Source organism: Pongo pygmaeus, chromosome 23, assembly GCF_028885625.2.
Source record: "Pongo pygmaeus isolate AG05252 chromosome 23, NHGRI_mPonPyg2-v2.0_pri, whole genome shotgun sequence".
Lineage (NCBI taxonomy): Eukaryota > Metazoa > Chordata > Mammalia > Primates > Hominidae > Pongo > Pongo pygmaeus.
In genome coordinates this window covers 28507831-28533630 of record NC_085931.1, presented here as the reverse complement: position 1 = coordinate 28533630, position 25800 = coordinate 28507831, and the positions used below count along the sequence as shown (strand labels likewise).

The following is a 25800-nucleotide window of genomic DNA, read 5'->3' as shown; positions in this document are numbered from 1 at the left end:
ATGTTAAGTATTAAGGTCAAAAACAAATGGCTTGACGTGTTTCTCCTGAAACACCTTCTTGTGTTTAGTAACCCTGGTAGTCCTCCCATCTTTCAGGTGCTTTTGAATCAGACTGCTGTGGGGCAAACCCATGCCCAGCATTCCACCTGAGGCCCTTCTGCCAGCATACATTTGGTGTGTCAACAGTGTGGAATAACCCACTATCATGAGTCCTCTGTCCCAGCAGCTTTGGCATGAACTTTTTTTTTTTTAATGAGGAGACGCACATTTTAGTGATTTTCCTTGTGAAATTGCAAAGACTAGAAGAAAGTTAGACACTGACATCTCCATACCTGAATCTCTACCCACTCCATCTCACCCACCGCCTGCTTCACAAACTTCCTACTCAACCACCTAAGATGAGTCTTCTGGGCATTCTGTCTCCTCAGCCATCACCTGCCATGATGTGTCACCCTCAATCATGCCAGGCATTGTCGAATTCTCCATTCATTGGCTCCTCAATAGCTTCAAAGGCCCCAGAACTCAGGTTAATGACCAAGGAGATTGTACCATCCATGGGAGAGCTGACTTACCCACATGCAGGATGAGGCCATTGTAATGCCAGGCCTTAAGGGAGAGGGTGATTTCATCACTGCTGCTCTGGATCGGGTTTTGACTTAGGTCATTGTGCAGCTACTCTGAGCCTTGGAAGGTGGACACATTCTTTTCTTGATCCTGGGCATTAGGGAAGGGTCCATACAGGTGGTCATACTTAGGCAGTGTCTTGAAGTATGAGTAAGAGATCACTTTCTGCAGCAGTGCTCCAGCCTCCAATGAGGGGGCTACATGCTCCTCCTCCTCACTACTCCCCACCAAGCAGTTGAGGGCAAAGGGCCAGAGGAAGGTCAAAATCAGCATGAGTCTTTTCATGCACTGATAGCTCTTTTTCACATAGGTCAGCTGCCAGTCCTTCAACCTCAATGGGGTTTTTGACTGGGACTGTTATCTAGGATATTACTCAAGCCAGCTACCTGTCTTGAGGTTTCTGAATCTCCCAGGATCAAAGCTAGTCTTGGCTGTAGGAATCAACTGAAAGAGATGTCCTTTACCTAAAAACTACATGTGAAAATCAATTCCTAGTTCTATATTTGAATCTTTGGGTCAAGAGGTCTTCTGTTGATCCTGATACAGTCCCACTGTTTCTGGAAGTCTCTTTTAAGCATTATTTTTGGAAAAATACTTTTATAGATGAACCCTCCGCCTAACCTAGTGGATATGATGTTGAGAATTCCATGATTATCTGCTTAAAGATCAGAGTATCTGTGTGCCTTTTAGTTGTTAGTGCTGTGAACGCAAAAATGCTAAGTCGGCGTTCATTCCTGTTGTATGGGGTACCAGTGAGTGTAGGCCGTGTGCTGGAAATAGACTAAAAGCTATCCTCTTTTTCCAGCATATTAGCTGTGTTTGTGAATGTTTGCTGAAAATCCTTTCCATATAGATCAGTTTGTTAGGTTCTCTGGGACAGGTAGGGACTCTGCAATTTCTTCTTCCTGTCAAACTCTTTCCTACCGAGATGGTGTTCCACTCATCTATCTCAGCATGCGTAGGAAGTAGTAAACAGCATCGCTGGTCATCTACCTGCTTTGGTTTAGTGCCATTGGTAGAATATTACTGACCAGAAAATATGTACGTCACATCTCTAGAAAGAAGAAAAAACATAGCAGTTCAATTCCCAATGTGTACCTTTGATTTTTTAAGTAAAAGTAAGAATCTGTACTGACTTTTCACTTGGTTATTCTGGTTTTAAAGTTGGAGCCACAAGCTATGTGTTTTTCTATAATGGCATGTTGCTTACTAAATACTTTTGGACCATGAGGTATATTTGAGGTAAATGAGGTACACTTGAGGTATTTTGCAAGTATCATCTTTTTTTTTTTTTTTTTTTTTTTTTTAAGTTAGAAAGAGCTGGCCAGGCATGGTGGCTCACGCCTGTAATCCCAGCACTTTGGGAGGCTGAGAAAGGCAGATCACCTGAGATCAGGAGTTTGAGACCAGCCTGGCCAACATAGTGAAACTCTGCCTCTACTAAAAAATATAAAATTAGCTGGGCGTGGTGGCGCATGCCTGTCATACCGCCCACTCGGGAGGCTGAGACAGGAGAACTGCTTGAACCTGGGAGGCGGAGGTTGCCGTGAGCCAAGATTGCACCATTGCACTCCAGCCTGGGCAACAAGATTGAAACTCCATCCCCAAAATAATAATAATAACAATAAATAGAAAGAGCTGAAAAGGTCAACTTAGAAATAAGAAGGAACGCTGCATGGTTACTAACGTGGATTAGGGGATTGAATTTTGGCCCCCCAAAGATATGTTTGCCTAAAATCTTGGAATGTGACATTATTTGGAATAAGGATCTTGATGTAATTGAAGACCTCAAGATGAGATCATCCTGGATTAGGGTGGCTCTTAAATTCAATGACATGCATCCTTGGCAGAGAAGACACAGAAGTACAGAAGAAGGTGAAGCGAAGATTGAGGCAGGGATTGGAGTGGTGCTGTCGCAGGCCAGGGAACACTTAGAGCCAGCAGAAGCTGGAAGAAACAAGGAAGGAATCTTGCCTACAGCCTTCAGAGGCAGAGGCTTTGGCTGACTTCCGGCCTTCAGAGCTGTGAGATAATAAATTTCTGTTGTTTTAAGCCATACATTTGTGGCAATTTGTTAACAGCAGTCCTAGGAAACAAATGTGTGTAGTAAGGAAGTGATAATGTTGGAAGCTGAATAGGTAATAACATTAAATGAAGAATAATGCCAAACTCAAAGTGGTAGATATATGCTTATAATAAGCACATATGAATGTATATTGAAGGGAAGATATAGACTTTTATTTTCATGGGGTGTTTTTAGTAAGGTTGCTTGAATGAATAGAAAGCATTTCACATATACCATAAGTAGTATGGACTGTTAACATGAACCTGGAAAGAGGTCCAGTCATCCCACGTGGCAGCAGAGCCATGCTAGGCCCCAGGCTGTTTTTCACCCTGGTCAATTTGATTTTTTGGTTTTGACTCCAGCAATATTGCCTCACAAATCCATTTTTTTAATTCAGGTACCCACCCAAATCCTACCCATCTGCACCTTTTTCCCTGGGCTGGACTCTTACCTGTCCTTCAGAGTAGATTCACACCTTCTGGCCCACCAATCTCCAGACTTTGTCTTCAGTCATACAGAACATTCCCTCACAAACTGTACTACCTTTCCACCACCAGCCCCTACCTTCCTCTTCCTACAAATCATCACTAAAACGTAAGGCAGACAGCATGTCATTTTTTGGTCTAGTACCTGATTATTTTAGATAACCCAGAGAAAGGGTTGATTTGCGGTTGCCTATGTAATTGTATGCACAGTCCTCTATTGGACCATTTAAATCTAACTTAATCCAACTAAATGTGCCTATATGCAAACATCAATATCTATTCAGCCATTTCATGCATCTATTTTAAATAGTTTTAATCCATTTTATATTTATTATGTAGTATTTTCATTACTCCATTGCATATGTGTATATATATTATATATATATGTGTATATGTATACACACACACACATACACATGTGTATCACTTAATACTTTTCAAAGTTTTTCTTATAGACTTTTACTCATTTTACACAACACTATTATAAAGAAAATGAGGGACGTAAGTTTTTTTTTCTTTTTTTTTTTTTTTGAGACAGAGTCTCACTCTGTCGCCCAGACTGGAGTGCAGTGGCAGGATCTCAGCTCACTGCAACCTCTGCCTCCCGGGTTCCAGAGATTCTCCTGCCTCAGCCTCCTCCTGAGTAGCTGGGATTAAAGGTGTGCACCACCACACCCAGCTAATTTTTGTATTTTTAGTAGAGGTGGGGTTTCATCATGTTGGCCAGGCTGGTCTTGGCCTCGCAAAGTGCTGGGATTGCAGGCATGAGCCACCGCACCCAGCCAAGGAAGGTAATTTTTGTCCCCATCTTGAAGGTGAGAAAAATTGGACCCAAGATTAAATGACTTATGCAAAGTTATAGGACAAATTAGTAACAGAGCCAGAACCAAGTCCAATCCTATATCTAGAAAGCTATATATTTATACTTTTGTGTGTGTGTGTATGTGTGAGACAGAGTCTCACTCTGTCGCCCAGACTGGAGTGCAGTGGCTCGATCTCGGCTCAGTGCAACCTCCGCCTCCTGGGTTCAAGCGATTCTTGTGCCTCAGCCTCCCAAGTAGCTGGGATTACAGGTGCACGCCACCACACCCAGCTAATTTTAGATTTTTTGAATAGAGATGGGGTTTCATCATGTTGGCCCAGCTGGTCTCAAAACTCCTGGCCTCATGATCCACCTGCCTCGGCCACCCAAAGTGGTGGGATTACGGGCATGGGCCACTGCACCTGGCCTCTAGAAGGCTGTATTATAATTACATTAATTACATATTGTCCTTTATTGTCATCAAAATCATGCCACTTCTTTGAAAAATAAAAAAATCATCTGGGTGTGGTGGCTTATGCCTATAATCCCAGCACTTTGGGAGGTCAAGATGGGAGGATCACTTGAGGCAAGTTCAACACCAGCCTGGTCACTGTAGTAAGACCCCATCTCTGTATTTTTTATAAGAAAAAAAAAAAAAGGAAGGAATAAAACAGAGTACATAATATACTACAGTTTTTTTTATAAAAAAGAGAAGAAACTAGGATCTATATCCATATTGGTTTTCTACTGGTGGAAAAAACCTCTGGAAGAGTAAATTTAAAACTAATGGCCATGGCTGGGCGCGGTGGCTCACGCCTGTAATCCCAGCACTTTGGGAGGCCGAGGCAGGTGGATCATGAGGTCAGGAGATCGAGACCATCCTGGCTAACACAGTGAAACCCCATCTCTACTAAAAATACTAAAAATTAGCCGGGCGTGGTGGTGGGAGCCTGTAGTCCCAGCCACTTGGGAGGCTGAGGCAGGAAAATGGCGTGAACCTGGGAGGCGGAGCTTGCAGTGAGCCGAGATCACACCACTGCACTCCAGCCTGGGCTACAAATGAGACTCTGTCTCAAAAAAAAAAAAAAAAAAAAAAACTAACAGCCATGGCTGCCACTGGGGTAGGTGAACTTGCTAAATGAAGAGATGGGAGGTGATATGGTTTGGCTCTGTGTCCCCACTCAAATCTCATCTCGAATTGTAATCTCCACGCTGGAGGCGGGACCTGGTGGGAGGTGACTGGATCACGGAACAGTTTCTCCCACGTTGTTCTTGTGATAGTGAGTCGTTCTCACGAGTTCTGATGGTTTTAAAGTGTGGCATCCCCCCTCACTCTCTCTGCTGCCGCCATGTAAGATGTGCCTTGCTTCCCCTTTGCCTTCCACTATGACTGCTTGTTTCCTGAGGCCTTGCAGCCATGCAGAACTGTGAGTCAGTTAAACCTCTTTTCTTCAACAATTACCCAGTCTCTGGTACTTCTCTAAAGCAGTGTGAAAATGGACTAATACAGACGGCTTTCACACTAGACTTTTTCAAGCCTTTTTAAAAACCCTATGAATGTAGTGCATACTTAGAAAATTGAACATTGTCTTAAATGAACATATAAAAAGGCTTAGCACTTCTTTAAGAAATCAGAGCCGGCTTGGCGCGATGGCTCACGCCTGTAATCCCAGCACTTTGGGAGGCCGAGGTGGGTGGATCACGAGGTCAGGAGATCGAGACCATCCTGACTAACACGGTGAAACCCCATCTCTACTAAAAATACAAAAAATTAGCCAGGTGTGGTGGTGGGCACCTGTAGTCCCAGCTACTTGGGAGGCTGAGGCAGAAGAATGGCGTGAACCTGGGAGGTGGGAGCTTGCAGTGAGCTGAGATTGCGCCACTGCACTCCAGCCTAGGCAACAGAGCGAGACTCCATCTCAAAAAAAAAAAAAAAAAAAAAAAAAAAAAAATTCAGAGCCATTTGCAAAGCCTAGTTCCTAGGCTGAGAACAGGAATCAGAAGCGCTGCCTTTTCTGTGGTGCGATGTTCACAAGATGCTGGGTTCTACCACTCCAACTCTCCCCTCCTTATCTCACTTAATTAAGAGCAACAGTAATAATAACTAGCACCTACTCACTACATGCTATGCACCTTTTCAGTGTTTTACATGGATTAGCACCATTTAATCCTCACAACAAACCTATGAAGTAACTGAGGCACAGGAAAGACTATTTGAAGGTCAAAGCAGGTAAGTCAAGATACAAACTCAGGCCGGGTGTGGTGGCGCATGCCTGTATTCCCAACACTTTGGGAGGCTGAGGCATGCAGATCACTTGAGGTCAAGAGTTCGAGACCAGCCTGGCCAACACGGTAAAACCCCGTCTCTACTAAAAATTCAAAAATTAGCCAGGCGTGGTGGTGTATGCCTGTAGTTCCAGCTACTCAGAAGGCTGAGGCAAGAGAATCGCTTGAACCTAGGAAGTAGATGTTGCAGTGTGTCGAGATTGCACCACTGCACTCCAGCCTGGACGACAGAGTGAGACTCTGTCTCAAAAAAAAAAGAGATACAAACTTAGGCATTATGGATCCGGGACCCACACTCTTAACCACAATCCTGCAATGTCTCTCATTTACGCAGTAAATTACTCCATTGGGGTTAGGCCTTGTTTCTCAAAAAAAAAAAAAAAAGCCTTTTGCAAAATGATATGTTTCCTGGGAGGATTAATAGAGCACATCTTTTAGCCATTGTCTTTAGCACCTCCGAAAACAGGCACTTGTCACTATGGAGACCATGAAATCCAGGAACAGGACAGAACACAAACAAGTACTAAAAGGGGAGTGGGAAGCATTCCCAGAATGTTCCAGAGCAGGGGGGTACCTGCTGGACGGAGATGTCAGAGCCCACAGAGGGACTGGGAATGGGTAGGATGTCTCTGGTGGGGTGACCAAAAAATTTTACCAGCTCCCCAGCTTTCCAGAGAAAGCAGCCCATTCTTTGGGACCCAGCTAAGTCCACTGGTAACCAAGAGCATGGCTTATCTGTGTGAGTCATCCAATGAAACTACCAGCTTGTATTTATACCTACCCAGGAGGACACCCGCCAGGTTTTGTCATTGCTGGTACATCTGAGAAGGAACACCTCCTGCTCTTTCTCTGGAGGGAGCTGGGCAACGATACTACTAAACAGATGCCAAAGCACAGAGCCGTCCCCTGCCCCACCTCCACCCTTCAGCCTTGGGGCGGGTGTTATTGCTCACCAACTCTTGCTGCTTCTATTTCTTCCTTCCCTAATTCCTAAGGCCAAATCCAAGTTCATTCAACAAATCTTTATTACTTGGCCTCTTACATGGATGGCCTCATTCCAGGTGCTATATGGGGGAGATAAGAACAGAAATCCTGGTACCCGTATGCCTAGGTTCAAATCCCAGCTCTACCATTTAAAAGCGGTGGGGCACTGGGCACATTAGCCCCTCTGAGTCTGCTTTGCTATCTCTAAAATGATAATATCTACCTCACTGGCTTGAACCCAGGAGGAGGAGGGTGCAGTGAGCCAAGATCGCACCACTGCACTCCAGCCTAGGTGACAAGAGCAAGATTCCGTCTCAAAAAAAAAAAAAAGAGAAAAAAAAAAGCCAAAGGAAAAAGAGAAACTAGCTATGGAGGCAGAAAAGGGGCAGTCAGTGGGGTCAGAGACAAGGCAAGAAGCCAAAGAAGGGATGGCCCTCTACTGCATTTGGAAAATAAGCCTGTGATGTAAAAGTAGGCATGCATTTTTCTGAGGGCAAGAACCTGTAGGTTACATTCTAAGGACCATACAAATCGGTTCTCCACCTAGGAAACTTCTCCATGTAAATTATGTTGAGGTCGTCGTCAAAGAGGCTTTTTTCTCTCTGGGCACGGTGGCTCACGCTTGTAATCCCAGCGCTGTGGGAGGCCAAGGCGGGCGGATCATGAGGTCAGCAGATCGAGACCATCCTGGCTAACGCCGTGAAACCCCATCTCTACTAAAAATACAAAAAAATTAGCCAGGCATGGTGGCAGGCGCCTGTAGCCCCAGCTACTCGGGAGGCTGAGGCAGAATGGCGTGAACCCAGGAGGCAGAGCTTGCAGTGAGCGGAGATCACGCCACTGCATTCCAGCCTGGGTGACAGAGCTAGACTCCATCTCAAAAAAAAAAAAAAAAAAAAAAAGCTTTTTTCTGAGCTGACACATTTCTACAAAAGCGATTTCATTTCTTCACCAAGTCTCTGCTATTATCTGACACTTGTCCGTCCCACCTTGGATAGTACAAACGTGACAAGAGGATGCTAAAAGTTTCAAAGGGGCTGTTGGAAAATATGAGCTGGGAAACATGTAGAGCTAAATATGAGCTCAGGTCAATATTAAAATTGGAAGTAGGTCACAGAATCCCAACCCCACATATTTGGATCCAGCCCTTGGTGAGTGGGCCTTCGACTGTACTTCACAATCCCATCTTCACTTGCAGTTGTCCCGCCAACATGGCCCCTTCCTGCCTGCCCTTTCCTAACCACCTCCACTCTCTCTAACAAAGACGCCAAGCTGGCAGCCATGCTGGCTGCACACTGCCATTTTCCACAGGTTCTCAAGTGCCTGGGCTGCCAAGAGGGTTGGGTGTTTACATTTATTTTTAATAGAAATGGGGTCGCACCCGGGGCATCTCTTTTCTTCATACTGTAATGTTGCTAGATACACGATCAGACACCAGAGGGTTGGGCATTCTTGCAATACCTTAACAGTGCTGAAATCTGCAGCATGGTACTAAGGAAGTTAAAGTTAGAATGTAATCACTTTATTTAAAAGGTTTTTTACTTTTTTTTTTTTTTTGGAGACGGAGTCTTGCTCTGTCCCCCAGGCTGGAGTGCAGTGGCGCAATCTAGGCTCACTGCAAGCTCCACCTCCCGGGTTCAGGCCATTCTCCTGCCTCAGCCTCCTGAGTAGCTGGGACTACAGGCGCCCGCCACCACGCCCGGCTAATTTTTTGTATTTTTTTAGTAGAGATGGGGTTTCACCATGTTAGCCAGGATGGTCTCGATCTCCTGACCTTGAGATCCACCCGCCTTGGCCTCCCAAGGTGCTGGGATTACAGGCGTGAGCCACTGCGCCCGGCCAGGTTTTTTTAATTTAAATGAAATGGGGTTGAAGTGAACATGATTTTGTTGACCATGTTCGTGAATTACAGATGCAACATGCATTGGCGGAATCGTGTGATGGTCTTTTGTGATACTTAATTTTTACATATCCCAGTCTGTATGTATCTGCACAGACAAAAAACAAACTCCTGCTTTGCTCTTATTGAAGGGTACCCAGGACTGAGTGTCTGCTCCTGAGCTCTGTTTTAAGTATGTGTATCCTTTGCTTGTATTTTGTATTAAAAAGGTAAGAAAAAGAACCCTTTATTGTTGAGCATGTTGGCATTGTCCTGTTTATTTTTTTCTCTTTTTGGGACATATGAAGCAAGTTATTCTTTTTCTGTATCTTTTTTTCTTTTGTAAACTTTTTGGGTTTTTTTGTTTAAAAATGGCTTTATAAAAGGGCTTTTATAACACCCTCCCCCCAAAAAAAGAAATGGGGTCCCACTAGGTTGCCCAGGCTAGCTTTGAACTCCTAGGCTCAAGCAATCCTCCCATTCTGGCCTCCCAAAGCGCTAGGATTATAGGCGTGAGCCACCATGCCAAGCTGGGTGTTAAAAAAAAAAGTCTGAAGCAGGAGTTGCAGGAAAAAAAGAATTAATTAATTAGAGGGAAAAAAGCTGAAAGAAAATCAACCGGTATTAATAGTAATTATTTCTGAGTGGGGGGAACACAAGTCCTGTATTTCCTTCTATGCAATTAATATTTTCTAAAATGCATTGCTTTAAGACAAGAAAAATATTTGCTGTTTTATCAAGAGGCCTAGAGGTGGCAAACAATGTCTGGATCCGTACACCACCGCTGGAGGAATGCAGAGGCGGGCGGGGGCGCGACAGGCTGCTAGGCACTGTGCCCACTGTCTGTCCTGTAGCTTCCTACCAGCCCGAAACACTGAGGTTTCCAGAGGCAGCGAGGCAAAAGGGCCAGACATTTTTCTGGTTAACACTCCATGTATTCAGTTTCCAAAGGCCAGGGCAGTGAGGCCGACCTTGGCCAGGCCGTGGGTGGGTTGCTTGACTAGGCCAGAGAGTAAATCAGTAGAATTCCCACAGGCCCCATCGGTGCGTGTGAGGCCAAAGTCCATCAGCCCCACGGCTTTTCCGTGCTAGGAGGGAGGAAAGCAGACGATGGCACAGGGAGGCTGGGAGGCAGGAAAGCAGACGATGGCACAGGGAGGCTGGGAGGGAGGAGAGCAGACGACGGCACAGGGAGGCTGGGAGGGAGGAAAGCAGACGACGGCACAGGGAGGCTGGGAGGCAGGAAAGCAGACGATGGCACAGGGAGGCTGGGAGGGAGGAGAGCAGACGACGGCACAGGGAGGCTGGGAGGGAGGAAAGCAGACGACGGCACAGGGAGGTGCCCTACTCGTGGTTCATGTCATCACTTTCTCTTTCTGACATTTCCTTGGGCTGCTTTAAGTGGATGGCAAGGGCCACCTTCTAGATTTAGAAAGAAACTGAACGTCCAGAGTGTGAACTGGCCTGCTCCTATCTCCCCTCGGCGGCAGTGGTGGTTGCCAGCCTGGCTTGCGTTTGCCCAAAAGTAATAGTAAAGAGCTCTGACCACTGCTGTTCACCCTAAACTTGGGGCTGCTGTACTTCTAGGCTTTGGAAAGAGTGGAGGGGTTTCCACATATTAAAAAGGAAAAGGGCACCAGGTCTGTGCTCTGTGACCCCATCACGCAACGGAATGACACACAGCTATGAAGAATGAGGCTGCTCCACATATGCTGGGACTGAGAAAGGTTTTTGTGTTTTGTTTCGTTTCTGAGACCAAGTTTCACTCTTTGTTGCCCCGGTGGGAGTGCAATGGCGCGATCTTAGCTCACTGCAACCCTTGCCTCCCGGGTTCAAGCGATTCTCCTGCCTCAGCCTCCTGAGTAGCTGGGATTACAGGTGCCCACCACCATGCCTGGCTCTTTTTTTTTTTTGTATTTTTAGTAGAGATTGGGTTTCACCATGTTGGCCATGCTGATCTCGAACTCCTGACCTCAGGTGATTCACCCGCCTCGGCCTCCCAAAGTGCTGGGATTACAGGCATGAGCCACTGCGCCCAGCCAAGAGTTTTGTTTTGTTTTTTAAATATGTGGCACAGTGTGTGTAGTGTATGTGACTACTATCATTTATGTATGAGAAAGAAAAGTTTACTATCGGAGACTGTATCTGGAGGGATAAACAGACTGGCAAGGGTTGCAAGAAACTGGGGAATAGAGAGTGGGAGTAGAAAGATTTTATTAGCTGGGTGTGGCAGCACACACTGTAGGCCCAGCTACTCCAGAGGCTGAGGGGGAGACTTGCTCAAGCCCAGGAGTTCAGGTCCAGCCTGGGCAACATAGCAAGACTAAAAAAAAAACCTTTCTTTTCCATGAATACCCTTTTTGTAACTTTTGAATTCCGTATTTTTTAATGGTCTATGGTCTACATACACTCATGTGCAAACACATACATGCAGAACAGGGATCACCTGCACGAAGCTATGAACTATTTCCTCATCCCTTCTAGCCCCTTTCTAGAGGCAAACCCTCCGCCCCCGCCCCTAGGCACTACCTGTCCTGCTTGCACCCACCTCCACCCAGGGCTGGCCAACAATAGCCTGTTTCCTCTCCATTCCACCCCCCTCCCCAATCCTCCCATCCGACCACAGAAGAGGATTACTGGTTCCCGCTTTCCTTAGCGCCCCTAAATTTAAAGGTATCTGTTCTATGTTGCATGCTTCAGAATCCTGTAGAAACAACCAACAAATCCACTGTTGATACGCAATTACCCCTCTTGGATGCATCTGCAACAAGCACTCCCCAGCTTTGAAGGGGCAGCAAAGAAGTTCACAATTACAAGAACATGGGGTCACGACAACAGAAGAGATATGAAACAGGTCCCGGGACGCAGGGAGGGGCAGAAAGAATTCTTTGAGTAAGCCTGGAAGGTGGAGGTGCTCACCAGGCCAAGAGCAGGTGCTAGGCCTTCAGTAGGAACAGTGTGAGCCAAGGCACAGAGGCCAAGGGGAGCGGGCTGTAGCTGTGACGGTGGGCAGCTGGAAGGCCGCACGTATAATCAACAGGGGCCCCACATCAAAGGGGAGGTGTTAGCCAAAATCAGCACATTCAATTCCATGAAGAATTTAGATGTTATCCAGTGAGCCACGGGAAGCCATTGAAGCGTTTCATCTAGGGTACTAAGTGGGCCCAGATTTTCATTTTAAGAAATCATTCTACAGAAGGAATCTCAAACCTCACCTGACTGCCTTTCTCCCCCCAGGGTTCTAAGCTCTACTTAAAAGCCCATATAAAAAAGCATAGATTTGCTTCCTACAAACTTGAACCATGCCCTAAGGATTTAATTCTAAGGGGCCTGTGAAGTTTACCTACTTTACTCATTTTTCTAAAGAAAAGTTGGCCGGGCGCAGTGGCTCACGCCTGTAATCCCAGCACTTTGGGAGGCTGAGGCGGGTGGATCACAAGTTCAGGAGATCGAGACCATCCCGGCTAACACGGTGAAACCCCGTCTCTACTAAAAATACAAAAAAATTAGCCGGGTGTGGTGGCGGGCACCTGTAGTCCCAGCTACTCGGGAAGCTGAGGCAGGAGAATGGCGTGAACCCGGGAGGCGGAGCTTGCAGTGAGCTGAGATCACGCCACTGCACGCCAGCCTGGGTGACAGAGCGAGACTCCATCTCAAAAAAAAAAAAAAAAGAAAAGTTGTTGACTTGCAACCCCTGAAAATGTACCAAGGAAAAGCTAGCAAGCACCTTCTCTATTTTTGGCATCAACACCAACCAAGGACACAGTGCAGGGCAGCCTGCTTGGCCTCTGGGTAGAGAAAGGCCAGCCCCTGCAGAAAGCCCTTCTTCATCCTGACAGCACAGCAGTGCTCTACGCTTCCTTGCACAGAAACTCGTAAGATGCTTGTGGCTGGTGAGAAAACAACACTGAAACATTTCAGCTCCTCAAACGCTACGGCCTCGGTGCCACCTCCCTAAGGTTTTATTGTTCACTGCCTTCAAAACCCATGTCTCCCCTCTGCCCCGCCCCCCACATCCCTTCCAGCTCACCTGATTACTCAGTTCCATTTTCAGCTCAGCAGCCTCTGAGGCTGGCCTACTTTTCAAGGCCACACGAGCAGAAAAATTTGGGCATTACACAAACAACAGAACATAACTAGGACAATGGGACACAGAAAGAGAAGAACCTGCAATGGTGTGTACTAAGGAGGCAAGGATACGGCAGAACCTGGTGAAACAGCCAATGGACGAGTTTGCAGGGTGGGAGGGAGGGGCTGGCGGGGAAAGAGTGGGCAGAGGCACAGAGTGTAACAGAGCAAGGCTTGGCCAGGACCACCTGGAAAATTGAGCTGAAGACCAAGAGGCACCAGGCAAGATCACTTTACCCAGCGATAAGAGCTGTAAGGCTCACTTGGTTTTCAGTAGTCAACCCGGTGGTTCTGAAAACCACACCCCAGACTGAACAGTGAGAAGGCTCTCGCAGCTTCAAGCGCATGGCAAGACCATGGGAACAGCGTATTGATACAGAATTAGATCAGCTCTGGGGAGCACAGTGCAGGCAAGAAGAGGCCCTCTCAGATCTACTCTAGCTAATTAAGGTACTGTCCTGTGGGGCATGTTTGTTTGTTTTGAGAGAGTGCGGTGGCACAATCTCGGCTCACTGCAATCTTTGCCTCCCTGGCTCAAGTGATTCTCGTGCCTCAGCCTCCCGAGTAGGTAGGACTACAGGCGTGTACCACATCTGGCTAATTTTTGTATTTTTAGTAGAGACGGGGTTTCACCATGTTGGCCAGGCAGGTTTTGAACTCCTGGCCTCAAGTGATCCACCCACCTCACCCTCCCAAAGTGCTGGGATTACAGGCGTGAGTCACCATGCCCAGCAAAGAAGTATGTTTCTCAAGAAGTGAAAGGCCAAGGGTCACTTCACCAGGCTTTGTCTGAACTTCCAGCTCCATTAACATCCTGACCTGAAGAACCAACCCCTTGCCTTCACCAAGAAGATGGAATGTTTCATGGACACAGTCCCTGTCCCCAAACCCCTCCTTTTCAAGGGGCCTCTTGTCGTCCAGGGCACTGTTCTGGAGGTGCTGTGCCTGCTGGTCCCGCTTTGTTTCCACATCATCTACCACCACCAGCCGAAGTAGGGTGCAAAGGAGAGGGCACCCAGGCAGCAAGACACAGTGCACTCCGCAAGATTAGGCTGGTCCCATTTCCCCAGGGGCGCCTGTGGATGTGTCGCTCTGTCGCTCTGCTTCTGCGGCCACAGACGTGAGGAGCAGAGAGGTTGTGGTGCGCAGGGACCCTCAGTCACGGATGCGGAGCTGGTAGAGGCGAGAAAATGCAGCCTTCCGGATCCAGCGGAAGAGCTGGGCCAGCTTGTAGAGGAAGCGCAGGGAGGAAGGGGAAGCTGCAGGGCAGAGGGAGACTACAGTGAACGTCCCACCCCTCTCACCTGTCACTCTGCCATCTCCCACCCTGGGAGACTCTACTACCAATTATACATAGTTGGTTTTGTTTTGTTTTTTTAGAGACAGGGTCTCGCTCTGTCGCCTAGGCTAGAGTACAGTACAGTCTGTGTTCGGCTCACTGCAGCCTCAATCTCCGGGGCTCATGCGGTCCTCAGCCTGCAGGTGCAGGTTCTCCTCCCCTCAGCATCATCGTTCTAATGGGTCGGGCCTGCTGCTGAGGGTCAGGGCCACTGTGCCAGGCCCTTCTGAAGCAGCCTTGGAAAGAGCAGGCTCAAATGTCCTCATGCTATCCCCACTAGGAGACCAGTGTTTACGAGACTAAAGGGCTTACAGGAACCATAAAGAATCATAAAGAATTTCTAAATCTGTATCAGTCAGGAGGTGGCCAGGGATGAACACTGATGATACTGAGCATTCTGAGAGCTAACTCGTGACTTCTTTGTAAAGCAAACAGAGCTGTCCACAGGGGATCCCTGCTCAGCGTTCAGCAGACGGGTTAGAAGGACAACTCTGAGCTATGTGAAGGAAACCTCGCTGGCCGGGCATGGTGGCTCGTGCCTATAATCCCAGCACTGTGGGAGGCTGAGGTGAGAGGATCACTTAAGGCCAGAAGTTGGAGACCAGCCTAGCAAACATGGCGAAACCCCGTCTCTACTAAAAATACAAAATGTAGCCGGGCATGGTGGTGTGTGCCTGTAATCCCAGCTACTTGGGAGACTGAGGCAGGAGAATCGCTTGAACCCAGGAGGCAGAGGTTGCAGTAAGCCAAGATCACGCCACTGCAACCTGGGCAACAGAGCAAGACTCTGTCTCAAAAATAAAAATAAAAAATTAGCCAGGCATGGAGGCACATGCCTGTAGTCCCAGTTACTTGGGAGGCTGAGGAGAGAAGATCGCTTGAGCCTAGGAGGCAGAGGTTGCAGTGAGCCAAGATCACGCCGGTACACTGCAGCCTGGGCAACAGAGAAAGACCCTGTCTCAAAAACTAAATAAATAAAATAAAATAAAATAAAATAAAAATAAATAAATAAATATTTAAAAAAAGCTCACTGAATAAGAGAAAGAGAAACGGGGAAACAGGGAGAATCTAAAGACTAAGTTAACAAATGGCACTTCTCAAAACAGACAAACCATTTGAAGGGACCAGTATAAGGGTTTCTGATTTCCTCTTAAATTTTGAAACTTATTTAATCATATTCTAAGTCTAAATTCATGAGAAGAGTACAGATTAGAACATAACTCACACTGAGTAACACAAAAAAATCTAAAAGAGCGAGTGCCCAAGTTTGGCTTCATGCACCTGAGGGGTCAATCCTCAGGAAATAACCAGGGTTGTTCCCAAATATCACTTAGGGAGCTCATTCCTTCTTCACAGCGAGGCAGAAAACAGAATAATCACCCAAATGTTCAATAACAGGGGTTGTTAAATTACTTAGGGGCATTCCTGTGAACTGGAATAGTTAGCGATTTAAGGCCATGCTTAAAAGCATATGTGTGACATGTAACTGCCTACAATCTCTATATCCACAGAAAAAGACTGAAAGCACAGCAAAGTAGCAGATTTCTATGCCCTTCTTTATACTTTTCTCTATTTTCCACATTTTTTTTCTCTTTTGAGACAGAGTTTCGCTCTTGTCGCCCAGGCCGGAGGGCAACGGCGCAATCTTGGCTCACCGCAACCTCCGCCTCCTGGATTCAAGCAATGCTCCCTGCCTCAGCCTCCCCAGTTGCTGGGATTACAGGCACGCACCACCACACCCAGCTAATTTTTGTATTTTTAGTAGAGATAGGGTTTCACCATGTTGGCCAGGCTGGTCTTGAACTCCTGACCTCAGGTGATCTGCCTGCCTCGGCCTCCCAAAGTGCTGGGATTACAGGCGTGAGCCACTGCGCCTGGCCAAAAGGAAGTTTTTTTAAATTCCGAGGTTCTAGTCAGAGTTCAGCCCTAGAAAAAGTGGAGGGCTATGACTCAGTCCATGTTCAGGAGTTAGCAGGGCCAAGTGGACTTTCTCCCGGCTGCTCTCATAGACTCCAGGACTGGCCTCTCCTTCTGGGTGGGGCTGGCTCACACCCAGTCTAGCAATTCCTCCTTGTGGAACAGACTCAGGGGAAATGTCATAGGAGAGACTCCCCTCCCCAGTAGGACTCTGACAAACACCCACTCCCACAGGCTCAGCCCTGGCAACAACCCCTTCCCAGGAAGGATGGGGGAGAGTCTCCACCACCTACCTGGATCAAACCTCACCACCAGGAGACAGAGGATCAAGGCAGCCAGGAGGCTCTTTTTGAAGGGCAGAGAAAAGAAGTGGCTCACTGCAGAGTCCCAAAGCTGGCGAACCAACATCGGTAGTGACAGGAACTTGTGGGAGACAGAGCCTGGCCAGGGAGACAGAGCACAGCTTCAGGGATGTCATGGGAATCAGCTTCCCTGACCCCGACCTCTGTGCTTGCTTCTAAGAGCTGAGCAGGCCAGGCACGGTGGCTCATGCCTGTAATCCCAGCACTCTAGGAGGCCGAGGACGGCGGATCAACAGAGGTCAGGAGTTCAAGACCAGCCTAGCTAACATGGTGAAACCCCGTTTCTACTAAAAATACAAAAAATTAGCCAGGCATGGTGGTGTACGCCTGTACTCCCAGCTACTTGGGAGGCTGAGGCACGAGAATCACTTGAATCTGGGAGGTGGAGGCTACAGTGAGCCAAGACCGTGCCATTGTACTCCAGCTTGGACAACAAGAGCAAAACTCCATCTCAAAAAAAAAAAAAAGAGCTGAGTAAAAGTGTACTAAGTATTGGCTAAAGCCTTCATACCTTAACTGCAGATACTCTTGCAAAACTCATGAATATAAATTGTTTTCCTCGTGTTTATTACTTATTTTGACTGTATATTATTTACTATATTGAATGCATCTTTGTAAAAGTTTTTTAAAACCTCTCAGAACCTTTCAGGCCAGGCACGGCGGCTCATGCCAGTAATCCCAGCACTTTGGGAGGCCAAGGCAGCCAGATCACGAGGTCAGGGGATCGAGAGACCATCCTGGCTAACACGGTGAAACCCCGTCTCTACTAAAAATACAAAAATTAGCCAGGCGTGGTGGCGGGCACCTGTAGTCCTAGCTACTCGGGAGGCTGAGGCAGGAGAATGGCGTGAACCTGGGAGGTGGAGCTTGCAGTGAGCAGAGATCGCGTCACTGCACTCCCGCTTGGGCGACAGAGCAAGACTCCGTCTCAAAAAAAAAAAAAAAAAAAAAAGAGAGATGGTGACTTTCTGTCCTTGGAAGTATTCACAACCAGACTAGATCATCACTCAAGGAAAAAGGCGGAAAAGATTCAGGGACCAGGGAAAGGGTCTACAAATTAGTTTCTTATATTCCTTTGGCTATCCCAGCAGATCTCAGCTGTGTCTGTACTGGGGCCAGCATTTAAAGGAGGAAGGACATCCCACCCAGACCAGTATGCTGGAAGCAAGAGACCTCATCAGAGGACTCCAATGGGAAAATGACTTTCAAAAGACAAGTCAAGGTCCCAAGACCCAGCAACACCTTCCCATGTGGAGATTCTCCTTCCACTGCCAACTTTGGAGGATCTGGCCTTCACTTTGTTAAGCAACTCAACAGGCCTCCTATTCTGTGACCCAAGAGTTCATACAAAGAACTCCTCCTAAGCTCCCAGGAGTTTCACGGCAGACCCCGAGGTACAGCGCAAGCCCACAAGTCCACTTTACAGAGGTCACAGAGGGATAATGTCCTACCTTCCTGGTTTGGCTTCTGGGCCTCCTCAGAGCCTGAGTGTTCCCGTTTCTGCTGCTGCCTCGCTGTGTGAATGGCCTGAAGTACATCCAGTCGCCGCTCCTCACCAAAGGCTGCAGAGCCCACCACTAGCTCCTCAGCCTCCGATAAGCAGCCCAGAGGCAGCAGCACCCGCTGCACGTGAAATTCTGCCAAGGCTCCATATTCTGGAAGGTTTTGGTTGGCTGGGTCTTGGAGCCAGGCACCCACCACATCCAGCACAGCTCCAGGCTCTTGCATTTTGCTGTATAAAAGAATGCTGCAGTCCCCAAAAAACCCAATCCCAACAAAAGAAGAGTCAGTGCTCAATGATTGGTTCATTTCCATGACCACTATGCTTCTCCTATCCAGCCCCTCCTCACTGTGTCCTCGAGCCCTTTCCGACGAAATGATGATGCTCATGGGAATTCCCCCACGACACACCCATCACTAACAGCATACTCAATGGGAAAGCTGAAAGCCTTTCCTCTAAGACCAGGAGCAAGACAAAGATGCCTACTTTGACCGTTTTTATTCAACATAGTACTGGAGGTCATAGCCAGAGCAATCAGGCAACAGAAAGAAATAAAAGGTATCCAAGTTGGAAAGGAGGAAGTCAAGTTATCCCTGTTTGCAGACAGAACTAATAAACGGATTCAGTAAAGTTGTGGGATACAAAAATCAATGTACAAAAAACAGCGTTTCTATATGCGACAGTGAACCATTGGAAAAGAGATCAAGAAAACAATTCCATTTACAATAGCTACCAAAAAAATAAGATACCTAGGAATAAATTAAACCAAGCTGGTAAAAGATCTCTACACTGAAAACTATAAAACACTGATGAAAGAAGTTGAAGGGGACACACAAAAAATGGAAAGATATCCCGTGTTCATTCACAATTGGAAGAATATTATTAAAATACCCAAAGCAATTTACAGATTTAATGCAATCTCTATCAAAACACCAATGGCATTCTTCACAGAAACAGAAAAAACAATCCTGAAATTCGTATGGAACCACAAAAGACCCCAAATGGCTAAAGCAGTTGTGAGCAAAAAGAACAAAGCTGGAGGTATCATATTACCTGACTTCAAACTATACTACACAAAGCTATAATAGTAACCACAACAGCATGGTATGGCATAAAAACAGACAAAATAGAACAGAACAGAGAGCCCAGAAATAAATTCATGCACCTACAGCCAACTGATTTTCAACAAAGGTACCAAGAACACACACAGGGGAAAAGACAGTCTCTTTAATAAACGGTGCTGGGAAAATCGGATATCCATATGCAGGAGACCAGACCCTTACCTTTCCCCACATACAAAAATTAACTCAAAATGGATTCAAGACTTAAATGTAAAATCCAAAACTATGAAACTACTAGAAGAAAGCATAGGAGAAATGCCTCACAACACTGGGCTGAGCAAGCGTTTCTTTCAATAAGACCTTAAAAGCACTGGTAACAAAAGCAAAAATGGACAAATGGAATTACATCAAACTAAAAACTTCTGCACAGCAAAGGAAGCAATTAAGAGTGAAGAAACAACCTACAGAATGGGAGAAAATATTTGCAAACTATCCATCTGACAAAAAGTGAATATCCAGAATATATCAGGAACTTAACAGCAGAAAAAAAAAAACCTGATTCAAAAGGGAAAAAGACCTCAATAGATATTCCTCAGAAGAAGACGTACCATGGCCAACAGGTATATGAAAAAATGCTCAACACTACTAATTATCAGGGCAATGCCAATCAAAACCACAATGAGACACTACCTTGCTCCAGTTAGAACAGCTCTTATCAAAAAGACAAAAGAAACGAGTGTTGGTGAGGGTGAGGATGTGGAGAAAGGCAGCACTTACACACTGTTGGTGGGACTGTAAATTAGTACAGCCATTATGGAAAACAGAATGCAGTTTCCTTTAAAAAATTCAAAATAGGAAAAGACGGCACTTCCTTTTGTAAGTGGTGGCAAGTGCTGAGAGAATGCCATGAAGGCCTTGGGCACACTGAGAGACTATTTGCTGCCTGCCCACCCCCAAATGCCACATGCTGCCCCTCTACTGCCAGCGAATCTCTGCACCTAAGCAAGTTGTTGCCAAGTCCCGCTTCTGGTATTTGTATCTCAACTAAAGAAGATGAAGTCCTGGCCAGGTGCGGTGGCTCACGCCTGTAGTCCCAGCACTTTGGGAGGCCAAGGCGGGCCGATCATGAGGTCGGGAGTTCGAGACCAGCCTGACCAACATAGTGAAACCCCGTCTCTACTAAAAATACAAAAAATCAGCCGGGCATGATGGCAGGCACCTGTAATCCCAGCTACTAGGGAGGCTGAGGCAGGATAATCGCTTAAACCCGGGAGGCAGAGGTTGTGGTGAGCCGTGATCACGCCACTGCACTCCAGCCTGGGCAACAGTGCAAGAATCCGTCTCAAAAAAAAAGAAAAAGAAGATGAAGTCTTCAGGAGCAAGTGTCTACTGGGCAGGTGTTCCATAAACCCCCTGCAAGTGAAGAACTTTGGCATTTGGCTACACTACAATGCCTACTGCAGCATCTACAATATGAACGCAGAATAGCGGGACCTGACCACTGTGGGTGCTGTCACCCAGTGCTACCAAGATGAGCACCCAGCACTGTGACCGGGGCCTACACCATCCAGATCATGAAGGTGGAGGAGACTGCAGCCAGCAAGTGCCACCGGCCGACAGTCAAGCAGTTCCACAATTCCAAGATCAAGTTCCTGCTGCCCTACCAGGTCCTGTGTCTTCAGCACAAGCCACACTCCAACATCAAGAGTCCCAACGCCTTCTTCTAGGTACAGGGAACTCTCACTGGGTGTCATCAAAATAAACTCAAGAATGGCCAGGTGAGAAAAATAAAAATAGAACTACCACATGATCTAGAAATCCATTATCTCCTCTGTTTAATGCAGCACTATTCACAACAGCCAAGATATGGAATCAACCTAAGTGTCCAACAACAGATGAATGGATAAAGTGTGTATGTGTGTGTGTGTGTGTATATATATGTGTATATGTGTGTGTATATGTGTGTATATATATATAGACACACACACACACACACACACACACACACGCACACGTATAAAATGGAATACTATACAGCCATAAAAAAGGATGAAATCTCATCATTCATGACAACACAGGTGGACCTGGGGGACATGATGTTAAATGAAATAAGCCAGGCAGAGAAAGATAAATACTACATGATTTCACTCATGTGAATCTTTGGAAAAAAAAAAAACATTGATGTCATAGAAGCAGACAGTAGAACAGTGGTTACCAGATACTGGGAAAGGAAGGAAGAAAAGGAAGACGGAAAGAGGTTCGTCAATGGGTACAAAGTTACGATGGGATAGGAGGAATAAGTTGTGGTGTTCTATTGCACGGTAGGGTGCTTATGGTTAACAGTAAGGTATTGTATATTATAAAATAGCTGGAAGAGAGGCTTTTGAATGTTCTTGTCACAAACAAATGATAAATGCATGAGATGATGGATATGCTAACTACTCTGATTTGATCACTATACAACATATACACAGCATATACTGAAATATCTAATTTACCCCATAAATATGTACAATTACAAGTGTCAATTTTAAAAACTTTGTTTTTTTTTTTTTGGCCGGGGGCAGTTGCTCACGCCTGTAATCCCAGCACTTTGGGAGGCCAAGGCGGGTGGATCATGATGTCAGGAGATGGAGACCATCCTGGCTAACACAGTGAAACCCCGTCTCTACTTAAAATACAAAAAAATTAGCCAGGCATGGTGGCGGGCGCCTGTAGTCCCAGCTACTCGGGAGGCTGAGGCAGGAGAATGGCATGAACCCAGGAGGTGGAGCTTGCAGTGAGCAGAGATCGTGCCACTGCACTCCAACCTGGGCGACAGGGCAAGACTCCGTCTCAAAAAAACAAAACAAAACAAAACAATTTTTTTTTTTAAGAATTAGGAATTCCTAGGATGTAGCAAGCTGCTCTTTCAGCTCTGTCCACTCTGTCATCCCACGTCGCTCCTATTCCCTGTTCCCTCCCTTCTTTATATCTTTCTACTCCTAAATTCCTCCTCCCTTATTCTTTATTGCTATGTATGGAAGTCTGGGAAAAAAAAAAGTGAAGGGAAAGAATCAGATCTGGAGGGCAATAGTAGGGAAGGGGAAAAGAGTAGGTATTTAGGAGAGGAGATGAAAATCCTCTCGTTTCTGAACCGATCTGATGAGTCAGCAAAGAAGACTTACCACAGCTCCAGGACTTTGGGGGGTAGCTTTTCAGGGACCTGGTAATACTGAAGGACCCAGGAGAGGACTTCTTGCCACCGATCCATTTCTGCCAGGGCCTGGATCCCCACAACACACAGGGAGCACTTCACCTCCAAGGAGCTGTCAGCAGAAAAACCAATTTCAGTTAGAAGTGGTTCCCCTCCATTTCCATTCCCACCTCCACCTTGGGACTGTTCCTCTCCAGCTCCCAACTCAGCAGCCATCATCTCTCTCATCCCTGTTAGTATTTAGATGGGCTTCACAATTGGTCTCATGGGCTGCCCTTTCCCCCAGGAACTAAAAGTTCCTGTAACCCTCTTTCAAGAGGCAAGTCAGCTGTTGCTCAACGTTCATCTTTGTATCCAGGTGAAATCAGATTTAAATGAAGAGTAAGGGTAATCCTGAGGGGGAAATAACACACAGCACCGGTGTGTGGGTGAAAAGAGAGCTGGAACTAAGAGTTTGCTCTGTGAACAAATGGGCTTGGAGCAAGGTTTCTGGCTGAGTGGAGGTGTAGACTCCACAGCTGGCTAAAAGGCACCACCTAGTAAGGTTCCTCCAGACACCCAGAAGCAAAGCCTTCTGCATTCACTGAAATGAGCTCCCACCCAGTCCCCTAAAACACAGTCAGGGCTCTCCAGATCATCCTCCTTTGTGGTCAACTTTAGCTATTCTACCTACCGCCTCCCTGGCGTGGCCTAACCCAACTTTACAACGCAAAGAAATGACGCCCTCACCTGCCAGACAAGGCTGGTGGCATTAGAAAGAGCAATGCAAGCCCAAGGTTTTTTCCTCCGGATTCTTTTCTTTTTCTTCTTTTTGGTAGAGAAGAGGGCTCATTATGTTACCCAGGCTGGTCTCGAACTCCTGGGCTCAAGCAATCCTGCTTCAGCCTCCCAAAGTGCTGGGATTACAGGCGTAAGCCCCAGCTCCTGGCCCTGCATTAATTCTTTAATCCAGTCCTCTAATTGGACCAGAACACTGCTCCTGCCATGACCCCCATTCCCCATCATCAGCCAAGTTCAGGAATAACCAACCTTGGGCGGGGCGGGGGGGGGCGGAGGTATCTGGGAGAGGACTTTTACCACCTGCTTACTGACAGAACTTAGCACTTAATACACATTCAGCTTCCCATCATGCCATTCTACCCTGGAACAAGGAGCAAATAATTGGCTGTGGGTTCTCCACTAAGCTTGTTACACGACTTTCCTCCTCTGTAGAATGGGCACACCATGAGCGACCACCCTCTCGGAGACAAACCACTGATGAAAGCGAGGTGTAAAGCTCCTTGTGGGCAATCTGGGAAGGACAGAACTCCTGAGACCTTGAGCCCCATCACAACAGCACCCGGAAATCGGTTCATTTCCGAGCCCAGCACGTACGTGCCCGCGGGTTCCTCTGCCACGGCGTGGTTGGCCAGACTCTGCCAGGCCCGCTCGCAGGTCTCCAGCGCCGCCCGGAAGTCCAGGTGCACGACCAGGAGGTCGGCCGCCTCCTCCAGAAGGTCCACGGCCGGCGCCCGGGCCGGGACGGCGCGCACCGGCTCGCTGCTGCGCAGGGGTCCCCCGAGTCCCCTGAGGGGAGCTGCAGAGGTCGAGGAATCGCTCTTCATAACGAGTCCGGGTCCAAGGCCCAGGTCCTCAGACGTCGGAGTGACCGCCTCCCCAGAGGCTCCGGGATATCCCGAGTTGGCCTGGGCGAAGAGGGAGAGTCCTCATCTCTTTGCCCACACCCCTTCCCGAGGTCGATTCCCCGAGAAGGAAAAGGAAGGGACCTATCTGAGGCAAAAGCTGGGCTCGCCTGGAGGCTGGGGAAGCAGTTTACACGCCGGATTTGCAGGATTCTTGCATCCCTGGAATACCTGGCCCTAGCTTCTCCGGCCCCGCGACACGTGCAGGAACTGCCTCAGCTCCGGGCTCCTGGTTACGATCAAAGACTCACCTCGCCTCCCGGCAGCGGGCGCGGACATCTTTGCGCTCGCCCAGCCCCGCCGCCGCGCGGCGTCCCGGCGGCGCGGGGTCCTCTAGGAGTTGTAGTTCCTCAGCTCTTGGCCCATCGCCTTCTGTAATGGAAGCAGGCGGGAGCGTGCGGACTACAACCCCCAGCACGCCGCGGCCCGGAAGCCGCCCCTATCCCGTGAGAAAACAAACTGGTGCTACAGCTTCGGGGTGCGGAAGTCAAAACAAAACAAAACCGAAGCTGTCTCGTGAAATGGAGGGGTCCTCACTAACCAGTTCCAGCGGAGGCTAACGGAAGAAGTGCCAGCAATGGATGTGCAGCTACATGCACGCTTTTAATTCAGAGCTTCTGCGACGGTGGCGATCAGGGGATCTGTAATGTAATGTCAAGGCTGACGCAGAGCTGATCAAACATTTTGGCAACCTTAGTCTTGAATTGATTCACACTTTCTCCGCGTTGCCTCCGGAGTTTGCTGTAGGGGAATGAATATTGCCTGGTGAGGATGAGGGACTTAGGGTGGAAACCTTCACAAGGACCACTGAGAATATGTTGGTCCCAAGGGCAATGTTCCAAAATGAATAGTGACCCCACCGAGGCGAGGATGGGGGCGCTGAGCATAAGGGCCTCATTTTCTCACTGTTCTCTGCCCCACCCTGAATTTGCTCTTAGAAAACAACGTTAAATGCAGATACCAATTCCACCTCCCCACTGTTGTCACTTCCAATCTGTCTTTATTTTATATTTCTCCTTATCATTTATCACCATCTACATACCAATGTCTATATTTTACTTTTTTTTATTGTCTATTTCCTTCCACTATGATATAAACTTACAAAGGCAGACGTTTTTGTCTCTTTTGTTCACTGTGGGAACCTCAATGCCTTGAACAGTGCCTGTCATCTATAGGTAGTCAAAAAGTATTTGTGAAATAAATGAAATCCTGGCTTCACTTTTATCTGGTTACAGGGTCCATACTTCTCTTTCCTCAGAGTCTGGTGGACTTGGTTCTGCCTCAGCTTCCCTTGCAGACTTTTCTGCAAGAGAACGGAAAGCCCAGAAGATGGATGTGTGTATGTCTGGTGACAAGGGCAGGGGATGTATGATGTGGGCAGGTGCCTGTTTAATTTCTAGGAGAGCAAAGATTCTAGGGAAGCTTTGGAGTGAGTTCAAAGGGTAGAGAACTGGGGAGAAACTAAAGCCAAGAGGATCTAGTACAAATG

The 25800-nt window shown here is 47.2% G+C and overlaps 1 protein-coding gene across 4 annotated transcripts; it reads right to left on the bottom strand.

Annotated features, from left to right (window-relative positions):
• Window positions 1–282: 282 nt before the first annotated feature.
• PEX26 (peroxisomal biogenesis factor 26) lies at window positions 283–24708 on the bottom strand. 4 transcript variants are annotated; one of them, XM_054470173.2, is made up of 6 exons: window positions 24563–24708; window positions 24004–24314; window positions 22601–22741; window positions 18323–18618; window positions 16803–16949; window positions 2839–14512 (listed from the first exon to the last, which is right to left on the bottom strand). In XM_054470173.2, the coding sequence occupies exons 2-6, from the start codon at window positions 24231–24233 to the stop codon at window positions 14409–14411; spliced, it is 918 nt and encodes a 305-aa protein (XP_054326148.1). In that variant the 5' UTR covers window positions 24234–24314; window positions 24563–24708; the 3' UTR covers window positions 2839–14408. The 4 variants fall into 4 exon arrangements, with proteins under 4 accessions (XP_054326149.1, XP_054326148.1, XP_063518832.1 ...); XM_063662762.1 differs by having other exon boundaries at window positions 24483–24623; XM_054470174.2 differs by lacking the exon at window positions 16803–16949 and having other exon boundaries at window positions 283–14512; window positions 24563–24618.
• Window positions 24709–25800: the final 1092 nt, after the last annotated feature.

Excerpts from the sequence above, each read along its gene's own strand:
- PEX26 (XM_054470173.2), bottom strand. The coding sequence starts at position 24,233 with ATGAAGAGCGATTCCTCGACCTCTGCAGCTCCCCTCAGGGGACTCGGG. Across the intron at positions 22,742-24,003 it reads GCAGAGGAACCCGCGGGCAC|CTCCTTGGAGGTGAAGTGCT; the intron begins GTACGTGCTGGG and ends TTCTGCTGACAG. Across the intron at positions 16,950-18,322 it reads CCAGAAGCCAAACCAGGAAG|GCTCTGTCTCCCACAAGTTC; the intron begins GTAGGACATTAT and ends CTCCCTGGCCAG.